The sequence below is a fragment of the Falco naumanni genome, chromosome 13 (genome assembly GCF_017639655.2).
Source record: "Falco naumanni isolate bFalNau1 chromosome 13, bFalNau1.pat, whole genome shotgun sequence".
NCBI lineage: Eukaryota > Metazoa > Chordata > Aves > Falconiformes > Falconidae > Falco > Falco naumanni.
Genome location: NC_054066.1, coordinates 27,454,470 through 27,467,953, shown reverse-complemented (window position 1 = coordinate 27,467,953; position 13,484 = coordinate 27,454,470). Strand labels below are relative to the sequence as shown.

Below are 13,484 nucleotides of genomic sequence, written 5' to 3'. Positions count from 1 at the left end.
CTTAAGCAAAGCTCGGAGCGCTGCGGGGAAGAGCTGGATTGTGGCTGCTAGTGCTACTGAAACAGCTGAATCAGGCAAGTCATGAATAGCTCAGCTTTCAAACGAAGCAGCTTCATGCTTTACTCCCCCAGAGAGACCGACACCTTACTGAGCACAGGTGTCCCTGCAGCACACAACTTACTGGTCAGAAAGCCTCATGGCAACGTTAAGACAAAAACAGAGAAGGCAAATCTTTATGTTCTTGTGTTAGTGAACCTCCTTTTCCATTTTCCCTGTTTCAGAAGATCTACGAAGGAAACAACACTGAAAACACCCTGCAGTAGGACGCGCATCTCACTTTAAGGCATAAAGCAAAGCAGCAAGTGCAAAACCATTTATAGGCTCTTCCATCAAGCTGCCTTGAATGAGCGGTGTCAAAAAGGACCAAAAAACTGCTGTGAACAAACGGATCGTGAAATTTTACTTCGAGTCGGAAAGATGCAGTGTGGGATCTGACTGACTGATTTTACCATCACCAGGATTAAGGCTACTTCTAGTTGAAAAGATATTCTTTTATTTAGGGGTTACTTACAGCAAGAGAACATTTTGCACTGAAATCGATGACTAAGGCTGGCAGCCCCGGGTTGCTACACACTCTGGCTGTGCCAGGGAGGGAACAGCACAGTATTCAAGGTCAAAGAGTGAAACTGAGGCACCTTCAATTCCTGTGCATGCATCTGCGTGCCACTGTCTGCACTGTTCTACAGCAATATTCCTGCCACTGGAACGTGAATGAAAATCTACTTGAGGACAAAAAGATTGCTAACATGGAACATTAAAATCTATGACGAAATTAGGGGAACTGTTGTCTTTTGTGTCTGCAAGCTGTCTGCTTTGGTGTTCTTATAAATGTATTTGTTCTTTGTAGTTATCAGGATGTTTTCAGCTCTGCACCTCAGCGTATGTGTTATCTGTCAGTCACCTACTCACCTAAATCTTATGATAGCGTTTCCATTCCTGGTTGGCTGATCTAATCTGTAAATTCTTTCTGCTTTCAGGTGAAACTATATTTCATTTGTTGATTCATGGTTGCTAAAAGCTTGAAACTTGGTTTGTGTTAAAATCAGCAGAAACACCACTTTTTATCTGGGTGTTCAGAGCCTCCGTTGTGAAGATGCTTCCTTCCATAGCCAAAGAAAGGAAGGACCTGCGAGCCTACGGCAGCTCCCTCAAACACACCTCATCCAGCTGCTGCTGTAGGTTTTGGGGGCACCTCGGCTGAACGTTGCACAGCCACCTGCTCACCAGCTCTAGGTTTTTTCCTCAGCCATTAGGACTATAGTAACTGGAGTGTGATCATCTGTATGTATTGGAATGACAGGGGAAGCAAAAAGCAATTAAGAAAAGGCAGTTTTAAGTAGACATTTTACACATAATTAGAGGAGAGCAATGCCTGCACCCGTTACTGTACCTGCAGAGCAGACAGCTGATGCTGCCGAGTTGCTGAGCACGCTTACTCCAGTCTTTGCAGGCTGTGCTTACGTGTACAGAGTGACTTTTCGGTGCCATTCTCACATGGCACCTGGAACTGCCTACGGCACAAGTTGAATTCCAGTGGTCTGCTGAAGTGTCTGTTGGCACTTCTAGTATTTTCTTTTATAAAGCCTTACATACAGAATACATAAAAATGCTCAGGGAAAAGCAAACATTCCGCAGCGCGGGCTGCTGCTGGAGAAGCAAAGGCATCAAAGAAAGAGAAGCTTTTTGGCAGCCGCACAGACATTTTGCATGTTAGCAAGAGCTGAGCTTGGAGGATTATGTTCAAGGTGAATCACTTAAGTTTCTATCTGTGACAATCACCTCGTGGCTCTACAACCCACCTTCTTCACAAGCCCAAACCAGGGTGGTTTCCAGGCCACTGTCCTACACTGGTACAATATACATCACTCAAGCTCCTTATCAGGAGCTTCCTTGTGTTTTCCAGGGACACCAACGTCCTTGTGTCACAGGACATGCATTTCCCTTTCCCACAGCAACAGGTCAGAGCGGTGGGACCCCCACCTCATTTAGCTGCGAGACGACCAGCACCGCAGTACTTGTGTGCATGCGTCAGCCAGGCTCTTGTTGAAAATAAATCAGTCTTGACAAACCTCCCGTAACCGGTGCTGTTAACTACACAGCCACGCTGCGGAGCAGGTAACTCCGCAGGATGTGGCACCTCGGCTCAGAATGGAGGGCGCTGCCCTGCCCTCGTAGCTGCCACCTTTCCTTTTGGCCTTTGGCTGCAAGCTTGGGTACCAGGGACTTCTCGCTGCGCTGCACAACGCCCATGAGAAACCTGAGCAGAGGCTTCAGTGCAACAGCTGCTCGAGCCCTGTTGGACTGATCAAAGGAATATTTTTTTTTCTGGTTGTGGGTTGACTAAGAATTTGTACGTGGTTGCTGGGAACAGGGAAAAGAGCGGGACTGAATTAATTCTGCATCCGCTGACCGCTGACAGCAACAAGCAGCGAGCCTCCTTAACATCCTGCATGGCAGCCAAAAATGATGGATTCGTTTAGACCTGTCACCCCAATGTTAACGCCCTGCTGAAACGCGGAGGGCAAGTCACGCTTGTCTTTGAGCTGTTGTTTCAGGCTGCCTCAAATTCATTTCTATCAGAATGAGCTTTGAAAGATATTTTCTCAACTGTGGCTATATGGGTTTAACTTTTAAATTAAATCTAACCCTACTAACACAAATGTGCAGTCATTTTATAACTATCTATAGGGCACTGGACAGTGCAGCTTGATGGTGCAATGTGAAGTCGGAGCTACCAAAATGTAACATAATGATGGGTTTATTGTCGCTTTTTTCAGCTCTGCATGACGATAAAGTATCTAGACGGTGGGAAAGAGTCAGGTACGTTAGTCACAGTAGCAACGTAGGGTTGATAAATCAGTTTGGGCACTTTGCTTCAATTTTACGCTTACTGTATGTAAAGAAGGGATTTTCCAAATTGTAAAATTATCCAGCAGTAGTATAGACTGGGTTGTTTGTTTTTAACAGCACTATGAGGCCATATCAGTCATGATAATACAGTGGGGCAGCAGGTCACAGAGAAGTGAATTCGTTAAGTCACTAGGGTAGACAGAATATTTCTTGTTTAGCTGCAGATAGTTACAACATTTACCTGTCTATTAAAATAATTTCTTCCCAAGCTGGAAATTCCAGAAAAAATCCAGGTTAATTTTACATGTTGTTGTTATAAAGCCTCACTTCTAGACAAATGAAGTAATCATGTTATTTTTTTCTTCTCAGTGAAGGCCTTTTCTAAGGGAACAATTGCATAGAGGCCCTGGACTTGCCTCAGGGGGAAAAAATTTTACAGACAAATCTCCAGATTTTACTAATGCATCCCCCAAGTAAAGACTTGAAGCAAAATGAGACCAAGATGTTCTTATTCCCTCTTCTTAGGATCTGTATACTTTTTATTCTCCTTTGGGGAACATACGTGACCTCAGCTCTCTGCCTAGCAGCGGGAAGGATCCCCACTGCTCTTACGCCTCCTCGGCACTAACAGCAGAGCGAAGCGCACATGCTGCACGTACCGACACCTCTGCTGGTGTGAGTGTACCGATAACCTGTTGGTTTTAAAAATGTTTTATACTTGGGGGGGTGTGGTGAAACTTGTTCTTTCCACTTTATAGAGAAAGACTTGGAGGCAGAGAGGCAATGCATCTCTGGAGGCAATGCTCATTGGTAGGTTTAACACAAACGAGGAGAACTTTTTTTCATCAAACAATTTGCTGCTGCAGAAGCCAAACCAGAAATGGGTTCAAAAGAGACTTCGACAAATTTACGGAGAATTGGCTATTAAACTTGATGATCCAAATGTAACTTCTAGCCCAGGAGGTCACTAAGCTGACAAGTGATGAAAGCGATAAAGATTTATTGCAGAAAGGTTTCTGTTTCTTATATTCTTTCCCTGTACTCCTGCTACAATTTACATGTTCGTGCTCCTGAGCAGTCACTATATGGGAACAAAAAATAGCTTTGATGAATTAGATTTATGTTCTGCTTATTTTAGGAACTAAACCTCACTCAGCTTCATACCCAGTCTCTCACATAAAGGCTGCTGATACGGTTTGGCGTGAGGAAGCCTGTAGCACTGCTGCCCCTGTTTATTAATTCGCTCTCTGCAGGGGTCACAAGGCAACTGGCTGGCACGGGCAGCGGGCTGTTGAAGATGAAGGCTGCTCTTCGTACTCGACACTGGCTCATTAAGGTATAGGTCAATCTGCTTCCATCTCTCTGTTTGCACCACGACATCCCACTGAAAACTGCTGTGTTAATAATGGGAGATTTTATCTGCTGATGCCTCAGTCTGGTACTTTACAGTTTCTCTCAGGGGAAAAGTCTATATTATTGACAGAGAAGAAAACAGATGAAACTTCAATCCAAAGCAAAAACGTTACGACTCACCAGCTCTTTTAATCCTCTTCCTCTCTTTCAGTTGGTAGGGCTTGTGATCGTGTGACAAGGGGATAGCGTTCCCATCCTTGTCACACAAGACTCCTCGCGAATCACCAACGTTGGCCACTGTGAGCTCTTTATCTGACAACAGCGCGATCAAACAAGTTGTACCTGGAAAAACAGAAGAGAATGGGAAGCAAAACAAATATATGGTGTGTGTGTGTGTATTATATAGAAATGATCAGCAGGAAAATGCTTTTCCTATTAATAATGTCAGAGGGGGGCTGAAGTGGGAGGAACATTTCCCAGTCTCGGTCTGAGAGCTGGGTTTTCTTCATGGCCAAGGAAAGTAATAAATGAAAAGTATAAATTGGCCCCAGAGCCCACTTGCTGCTTCCATGAACAGTTTCCATGCTGCAGTGGTCCGTGCGTGTGTGAAGCAGAGCTCTCTCCCCTCATCCCCCCAAGAGCTATGGTCAGTTTTAAATTTTTTTTATTGCAAAAAGGAAAACATTTGACATTTTTAATTACTTCAACCTTTAAATACACAGAAAATGACTAATTAGTCATGGACCACAGTATCAAACAGGCATAGTGTTTATTAGCTAAAATGGCAGGAAAATATTGGAAAAATTGCCTATTTTTCAAGTGCAAACACTATAGTTTTTGTTTTCCTCATATAATGGATGCAGAGCAGAATGAATGTTGAGCAAAGCAGAACCTATTAAGATGATGCCTTTTCTCCATCTCCCCCTTCCAGCTAGTGCGAGCTGTATTCATATAAACTCCAGCTACTACAAACGTTCCTTGCACGGCCTTTGGACCAGATGTCACAATTTCATTCATGCTTTAGAATCAAAAGATGGCAAGTAAGTTTTTAACACACTAACAAACGTTAAAAGGCCATGTGCCTGGCACTCAATTTAGATTGCACAGTGCTGCTAATACTGCTACAAAAGGCAATTCAACAGTAAATAAAATTAACTTCATGGCTGCTTTCTTTTTCCTTCACGTAGACCAGAAAAGCACATGGTTGAGTTTTCAGCTCTGTTGTTAATTTAAACCTGATTATTCATTAAAAAAACCAAGGTGCATCCACAGCTGGGTTGCTTGTATGCTTTAATTGGACAAAGATGCAGTTTTAATGAAAATGCTGGCAATGGGGCATCCCTGCACTGCCCACCCCCAGCGGCATCCTGACCTCTGGTTTGCTCCTGGGGAGCCATATTAGGGTTTAAGTCTACGCTCTGTGTCTTTAAAACTGAATTCTCATAGCTGCTGCTTGTTGCACCGCTGTCCGAACCCAAGCTAGAAACTGTGTTTTGCTGTTCCCATGTCAGTAGTTCAATATCCCATGACTGGTATAAATGAAATAGCCACTAATAAACAATTTGTGTTTAGATGCACTGTGTCCTGAAGATTTATTTTTAACTTAATGGTCTGTCTTGCACAGCTCTAAACTAGAGCTATTTTTTCACAAGACAGGCATATATACGTATGTATTATTTTTACGATTGATTGACACGTCACAGACCTAAATGGATAGAGTTTCCCATTCGTTGCTAAACCCCCTGCTACCTGCACAACTCAACGGCTCGCCTAACACCAGGACGTGCAGAGGAACCTGTCCACCGGGATCACCCGAGGCAGCCAGTAATGAGCTGCCTGCTCGAGAAGTCTCTCCTCTGCAGACTGAACGAGCCTGCACCCAAGGGCGCGCGGGAGGCTGTGCCGGGGGAGCACTGCCAGCTGGGCGCCCGCCCTGTGCAGACGCAGGGTGTCTGGCCTCAGCACTCTGGTGCACAGACCCGCTCTAACCCCGGAGGACTCGGCAGTTAGAATACCAGTATCCAAACCAGAAAGACAACAAAATAATAACGAGGATACAAACTACTGTAGTGGGGTGCCTCTGGTCACTGAAGCAGAACAAAATGGGATTTACCATTTGAGGTCACCTCATTCTCTGCCTGAACAAATGCTGGTAACTCTCCACACCCATAAAACTCTGCTTCAGTAAGAAAACTGCAGCAATAAACGGCACCCTCCCTTGCTTTCATTTATGAAGCCTTCCTTAACAAATGTTCGAGCAGCATCATGCTGACAACCTGCATGAGACTAGAGGGCTGGTACCTGCTGAAGCTGGTCTGACATTTCGCCTTTGCAATTTGGGTTGAAAACAAAACCTGTGAGACGTAAAATGGGCGCAAAAGTGAAAGCCCTGTTGGATGGGAACACAAAGCCAAAACCAACGCGGGAAGGATCCTGGAGTGCTGCGGGACAGAGACCCACGCGCTGCACGCGGGGCTGCAAGGCTCCGTGAGCCACCACCCAGCCGACGCTTCCTTCTGAGGATCAGAGCTCCAGCTTTACCTGGAGCTGCCGTCTCGGCCTGACATCTGCATTTGTACATCCACCGACCCTCCTGCACGCAAACCCACCCTGCTGCTCCGCAGATTGCCTTCCCCCCTTCCCATGACACCAGCCCAGCATGTATTTTTCCTACAAGCCGTAGTAAAAATCACATGTTTCCTAGTAAGGAAAATACTTCAAATAACATCCTACAGCCCTGGCAGTCAGAAAGTAAAATGCTTCACAAACACAGTCATTATTACCACGATTTATATAAAAATGGTAACTTTGAACACAGTCATCTTGGTTATATGATCTGTGTGAATGAAAGAGAATGAGCGTCTGAAACAGAAGATAATTTCCAATGTGATTTAGGAAGAATCAGTTGTTTCATGGTCCCTGACTGATGGCTGGGCTATCGTTAAATCCCTGACCTCACGCAACTGCCTGCCATTACATGAGAAAGAAAACTTATTTTACTTTGTTTTCTTTCCCATCTATTTTTATTTCAGTCATTTAACCTTGTGTAGAGTTAGAAAACATCGTGCTCTTGTCAGCCGCCTCAGATTTAATGCAATTGCACAATGGAAAATTCCCAACATAAAGGGTCCAAAATTGAGAACACATGTTATATTAGTCCCTCGATGCAGCTGCCAGAGTAATACCCTGCTGAGCTGTTTACAAAGAAAATGACCAGAAAATTTAAAACCTGTACTACACTGGCTGCAGAGATAGGGTTTTTTTGTTGTTTGGGTTTTTCTTTCTTAACTCAGGTAAGATTATTGGTGGTGTGGTTTAGTATCAGACAAGGCACCTTGTAAAAGTCAAGGCTGCACTGGCTCTACCAGTTTTTAGATAACTGCTTTGTAGAGACGAGAAAAAAGTCACCAGAGTGCAAACAAAACCTGATTAATACATTAAAAGGCATTAGAGAGCCCAGGCATGATCCAGCTCACCCTGCGGCCGCTGGAAATCTCGTGCTTCCTGTGTGGCATCAAGAAATCCTGCTGGTGCCTGGCTCCAAATCTCCGCTGGCAGGGCAGCTCAGGGTGAGGACCAGAGCTCTTGGGCTCCAGATGGCCCAAGCTGGTGGAAGTTCCCCCAGTGCCCTCGTTCCATCCTAACCCATTAGAGAAAAGGTGCAGATAATCTCACCAGGTTCTCACCACAACGCCTCTTTTCTCCCTCTTTGTTGAGTTTTCCTTCTGTTTTCCAAGTCTCTCACGCCCCACAGCTTTCAGGCCATCAGCACGTGTAACCGCTGCCCTTCCTCTCCCCCCTCACCACCCTCCTTGACCCTGAATTTTTGCTTGTCCCTTGGTGAGAAATCACACCTCCACCCTGCCCTCACCTCACACTCTTAAACACCAGAAGTCCCTGGCCCAGACTCTTCCTCCTGAGCAGCTGTCCTTCCACACGTGCCTTCCCGCTGCCTTTCCCAGTCCTCCCCCACCTTTTCCATAGCTCTTTGCACAGTCTCTCAGACAAGTGAGACTCCCTCCTCCCACACTGTACCCATTGCTTCCCCATTTGCCCGTGTGCGAACGTTGCTCACGTGCTGCCTCCTGCGGACCTGTCTTTCTACTCCAGTGCCTTTTTTGAAACATCTTTTATTTGTTATCACCTCATCCCTACGCTTCTCCGGCTCCTTTCTTTCACAGCACATCTTTGTGACGCCCCTCTAAAACCCCATCACTACCCTTGATGATTTTTATGGCTACCACTGCGTTCCTGTCTCACCTGCAAGCTCACTGAAGGTGCCGCCTGCCATCACTGCCAGAGGTTTCCTTCCCCCCAGCTCCACACTACACCTCCTCCAGCGCAGCCTCTGCCCCAGGCTCACCATCGAAGCAGCTTCTGATGAGTCCCTAGCAGCGTTTTCCAGTGGCAGCGCAGACAGTGAGTGAGCTTCTTTCATCCCTCTCCCTGGCTCCAGCACAGCCAGCTCAGTGCTGCTTCTAGGCTGACGAGACACCACTTCTCTCCGTTTTCTGCTTTGATTCTCCAATTGCAGCCACCTCTGAAGACCCCTTCATCCCTCTCCTCTTCCCGCTCCTCTCCTGTCTCTGACCAGCGCCTTGCCTCTCCGCAGGCTTACTTCTGCATAACCCCACCTGCAAACACACACATCGCCAATATTTCCACACAGACCCTGCACCTGCTTCTCCATCCCACACAGGCCTCTTCTCTCACCTAAAAGGTCTGCCCGTGTCCTTTGCAGGTATTTATCCCAACGTCTCTTGCAGCCTGTTCCATGGCCTGAAAAGCACCGTCAGGCACCTTGTGGTGCCACCACGGCAGGAGGGGCAGATAGTTTCACTGCCTCATCTCAGCTTTCTATCACATCTGATGTGAAGTTTCCCGTAGGGAAAAAGAAGAAAACTGGCAGAATGGTGACTTCAAAACCATCATCATTCTCTTCAGAGAGACCAACACTGTCCTCTTAGCATTTGGCCTAAAAGCATTAAACCCCAGAGGGCTAAAAGCTGCGTTAATTCCCGCACAGGTAGGGCTTGTGGCAGCTCATTGGCAATAAACAGAAGTCTGTGCAGTAGGAAATCGGTCTAATCTCATCTTGGAGGTGGGCCGCAGAAGGAGGAGGTGGGCTGCACCAGCTGGGACCACTGTGAAGCTGCAGGGAAAAAGATCCCCAGGAACCTTAATTAGAAAGGGAATAACCTGGCTAGCTGGGCTGCACCATGCCCGGGCGGGTGCAGCTCTTCACACCCTGCTTTTCGCAGGCTCAGCCACAAGAGCTGGGGAAAATGCCTATGTGAAGAGCATCAGCCCTGCACCGGCAGCGTCTTTCAGTCCCAGGTTTGAAGCAGCCGTGTCCTGTCCTTTACCCGGGTATCGAACTGAGAATGGAATAACAGCTCAGACCAGTCCTGCCTTTGCAGGTGATTCCTAGTCGTGTGGGAGGGATGTTCCATCAACCCACACAGTTGCTTTTTGCTAGGTCTGGATGCCCTGTCACAAGCGGAGGGTGTACAATAGCACTCCTGTGATGCCCGACTGACGGAGGGCAGAGGTCTACTGTACCGTTTGAGCAGAAATGTGTTCAGAGCCACTGCAGGTCAAGAAATTCGGTACTTACCTGGGTGGACCGATTTAAAAAACAAACAAACAAACAAAAAACAACTCAAAAAATCCCTTCCCATCTTCTTTTCAACAGCGCTCAAGCTTGAACTCACATAATAATTAAGCAAGAGCTAGTATTTTTGAGCTTCAATAATCTCCAGGAAGAAACAGAATTACTCAGAACAGTGCAAAAAGCGGGATAAAGAAAACCACAGATCTATATTTACTCTCCACTAGCAACTCACACCGCATGCAGCTTCTTTCTCATTTATAGACCATGCATTTCCACTTGCCTTACAGGGACTTTAGATCCTAAACAATAAGTCTCCAGTAGTTTTCAGGGCATATATGTGATGTTTTTATCATTAATGTAGCTGCCCTCTGTGCCCATCTGCCTCAGCTCCTCCTGTCGAGGCCAGCCATGTGTCTCCTGATTTCCGATTTCACATGCTGTGCACATACCCCTCGGGCAATGCAACTAAAACTTTGATTATAGCCTGTGGAATAGGCAAGACTGAGAAAAATGACGGAGGATAAAGGAGTCTCTTGCTTCCCAGTTGCCAGGAATATGGCTAAAAAGTGGTGCGTGACCTTCAAGATCATGAAACGCTGCCTCCGTGTGCCCTCCAAGTGATCCACCAACTCGAATCTAAAGCCATATAAATAGATCTAATTATCCGCTGCTTATCTATAAGATAAGAAACAATAAAACCAAGCACGAGACATTCACGAGACATTCACATTATATTCATGCCTGAGCAGTGAGACGAACTGCAGGAACTGCAGGGGCTGAAGCCCTTTCCTTGCTCGATGCTCCCCAAACCACCATGCACAGAAAAGGAGGGACAAATCAGGTACTGAAAACAACAGTTTTCCAAACAAAAATGATCCAAACAACCTTAACTGAGGTGGGATCACTGTAAAACCTTTTGCTGAGATGGACCTTTTGCTGGGTCCCAATGGTTGGCACCTGTCCTCAGCTGGTTTCTAATCCAAGGCACCACGTCTCATGCTTTTTCAGCTTCTCCAACAACATCCGACCTTCACCAAAGATTTTGTGGAAGGCTAAGCTAATTGTGCTCATCCTTTACTCCTTTATAGATTATTGAAATGTTTAAATAGCTACACGCTTTCCTTTAGCCAAAGCTACGCAGATTAGAGAAAATGCCATTATAATTTCCAAAATACACAATTTTGGCAATTTACTGGGCTAACTGCCTGCAACTGAAATAAACTGCCTATCACTCAACAATACCTTGCAAAATACATGCGCACTTTTAAGATATCCACCTAATTTCCTCAAATGTCTCGCAAGGTACACAGGACTGAGCAGCCTACACATTATACAGGCTTCATCCCCGAATCCCCTCAGTGCTGTGTTTCCTACAAATGAGCTGCGCTTGCCCCTTCTTTCAGTCAACAAAATTCTTCTGCAAAAGTCAGTTCTGTAAAGCACGAACCTAAAAATAACCATTCTGAAAACTCAAGGTCTCATAATTCGTTAATCATCTCAACATAATGCTTTTTTCCGCTCTAAAATTAAAAGATCTCCTACTTTTAACATAGATTAAAAGAAACATTGGATTCTTACAAATACGTAGAAATTGCTTCACATCTTGGTAAGATCATAGCTTAATTTTCATCATGAAACAATTCCTACCTGGCTGTATTTTAAGATTTTGTATTTGATGCAGAGAACCATATTGTATTTCTGGTTAGATCCTATTTTCCTGTCTAATCAGTGAGTATGTATATACAACTCAATCTTGTTTACCATTAATCATATTGTATTCATCATATTTGGGATACACTTACAGACTAACAGGTTCATGCAGATGTTCTGACTCAGCTATATAAAAAATGGCTAAGAGTGTTTTCCAGGTAGGAAAATGAGCTGGAAGGAAGTTTCATGCGTCAGGTAGCAAAAGTTAATTACTGAAAAGTGGAAAGCCTTTTGGGCAGCCTCTCCATCTTCCAGACTGCTCTGACATTGCCTCATCAATACTGCAGCGGAAATGGTGAGTGCTCCCACCTTTGTGCTATCCTAGTGCCACTTGATTAATTTCTTGTCCATGTGAAAAATAATCTTAATACAAAGGGAATCTCCATTTCAATTCAAACGTCGATTTCTTGGCATCACTCCCATATGTAGTTTCACCTGAACAACCCACTCAGCCATTGCATATGCTAGAAGTAGAAATATGTTGAAAACAGTTTATTTTTTTCTGGTTAGAAATTTCCATATGCCACCAGGATAATTAAAGTGCAGAAAACCACATGTGCAAACTCCTTTGCAGACGGGCTTGGGCATTCTGCAGTAGTTGAGCCTCCTGTGCAGTGTTGCAGCGACACAACAAGAAAAAAATGCCTACACTATGGTCTGTATGCAAGAGGAAAAGAAATCTCAACAACAGCTCCAACCAGCTGCTACATAAGCTGAGCAACAAGAGGATGGGTCTAGCTCAGCGCGAGGTTTAGAGATGTCACACGGAGCAGACAACGCGCAGCCCCCCGCTCAGACCATGGCAAGCACGCAGCATTCCCTTGCTGAAAAGCACAGGTCGTATAAACTAAACCCAGAAGTTGCTGCTTTCAAATAGGAATTATACCTATTCCCCCGCCCTCCTCCAATCTGTTGCTGAACATGTTTTCCCCAATTCCTAGACCTCTACAGCAGAGCTAAAATTTAGGGGCAATTTCTATTTCTCTCCTTTGAACCGGAGGCTTTCCTAGGAGATCCGAGCTACTCTGACCCAAGGCAGTAACTAGCTTGGTTTCGTTTAGCTCAGCAACTGTGCTGAGCGATTTTGGAACAAAGCGGTGGATTTCTGTAGGGTCAAATGGCCAGCAGAAGGGGAGCCAGAGGATATCACAACCCTTCCAAGCCCAGAATAATACCCGCCTCGGTTAACAAAAGCTGCTCACATGAACCTGGGGCATTCAGGAAGAAGTTGTACACTTTTCATTGGGAAACATGAGGGTATTCCTTCAAAATAACAATACATAAACTTTTCTAAGGAAGAGCTGGATAAAAGTTTACAAACAAATGAAAGCTACTAAAAGTTTTACAGTGAGATGTGTGTAGTCTGCTTCATTAAGATGTGTCCCAAATTCTGTGATCTGTAAGACAGATCTTCTACAGATCCATTAGAAATCTTCTACAGCTTTGCATTTCCCATTATGGAACGATATCAAATTTCAATGTAAAACACAGTTTGCAAAAGTGATTGCACGGGGGGGTGTGGGGGTGGTGGTCGTGGTGGTGGAAATAAAAGGATTCATCCTCTTAGTAATTTCAGACAAATAAACCCCTCCACAATCACAGTGCCAAAGATATTAAAGACGTGAAGTTTATGACACTAAAGGCTTTTGAGTGAGTCAGTTGGGTACCGACCTGCTGCAGGATCCACCCCACGCTTTGGGCCAAGCAGAAGTTTGCTGGTGGCAGCGCAGGGACAGCCGAGGCTCGATGCTCGGAGATTCCAAGCGTCAGCAATAGGGTCAGCAATGCCACTGCTCCACACGCTGCCCCATGAAGCCGCTAAGAGGATGACTGACCTTATCTAGTTAGAAAATGTTATGCTAGATGGTCAACAGGCTTTTATTAGTGATGTTCAACT

At 45.3% G+C, this 13,484-nt stretch overlaps 1 protein-coding gene across 2 annotated transcripts in view; it reads right to left on the bottom strand.

Moving 5' to 3' along the window:
• PPM1L (protein phosphatase, Mg2+/Mn2+ dependent 1L) overlaps nucleotides 1-13,484 on the bottom strand; it is a 108,599-nt gene that overhangs the window by 9,900 nt on the left and 85,215 nt on the right. For both annotated transcript variants that reach the window (XM_040612961.1, XM_040612962.1), the window contains exon 3: nucleotides 4,444-4,605. In XM_040612961.1, coding sequence (XP_040468895.1) covers nucleotides 4,444-4,605 — 162 coding nt within the window. The remainder of the gene's footprint in view (nucleotides 1-4,443; nucleotides 4,606-13,484) is intronic.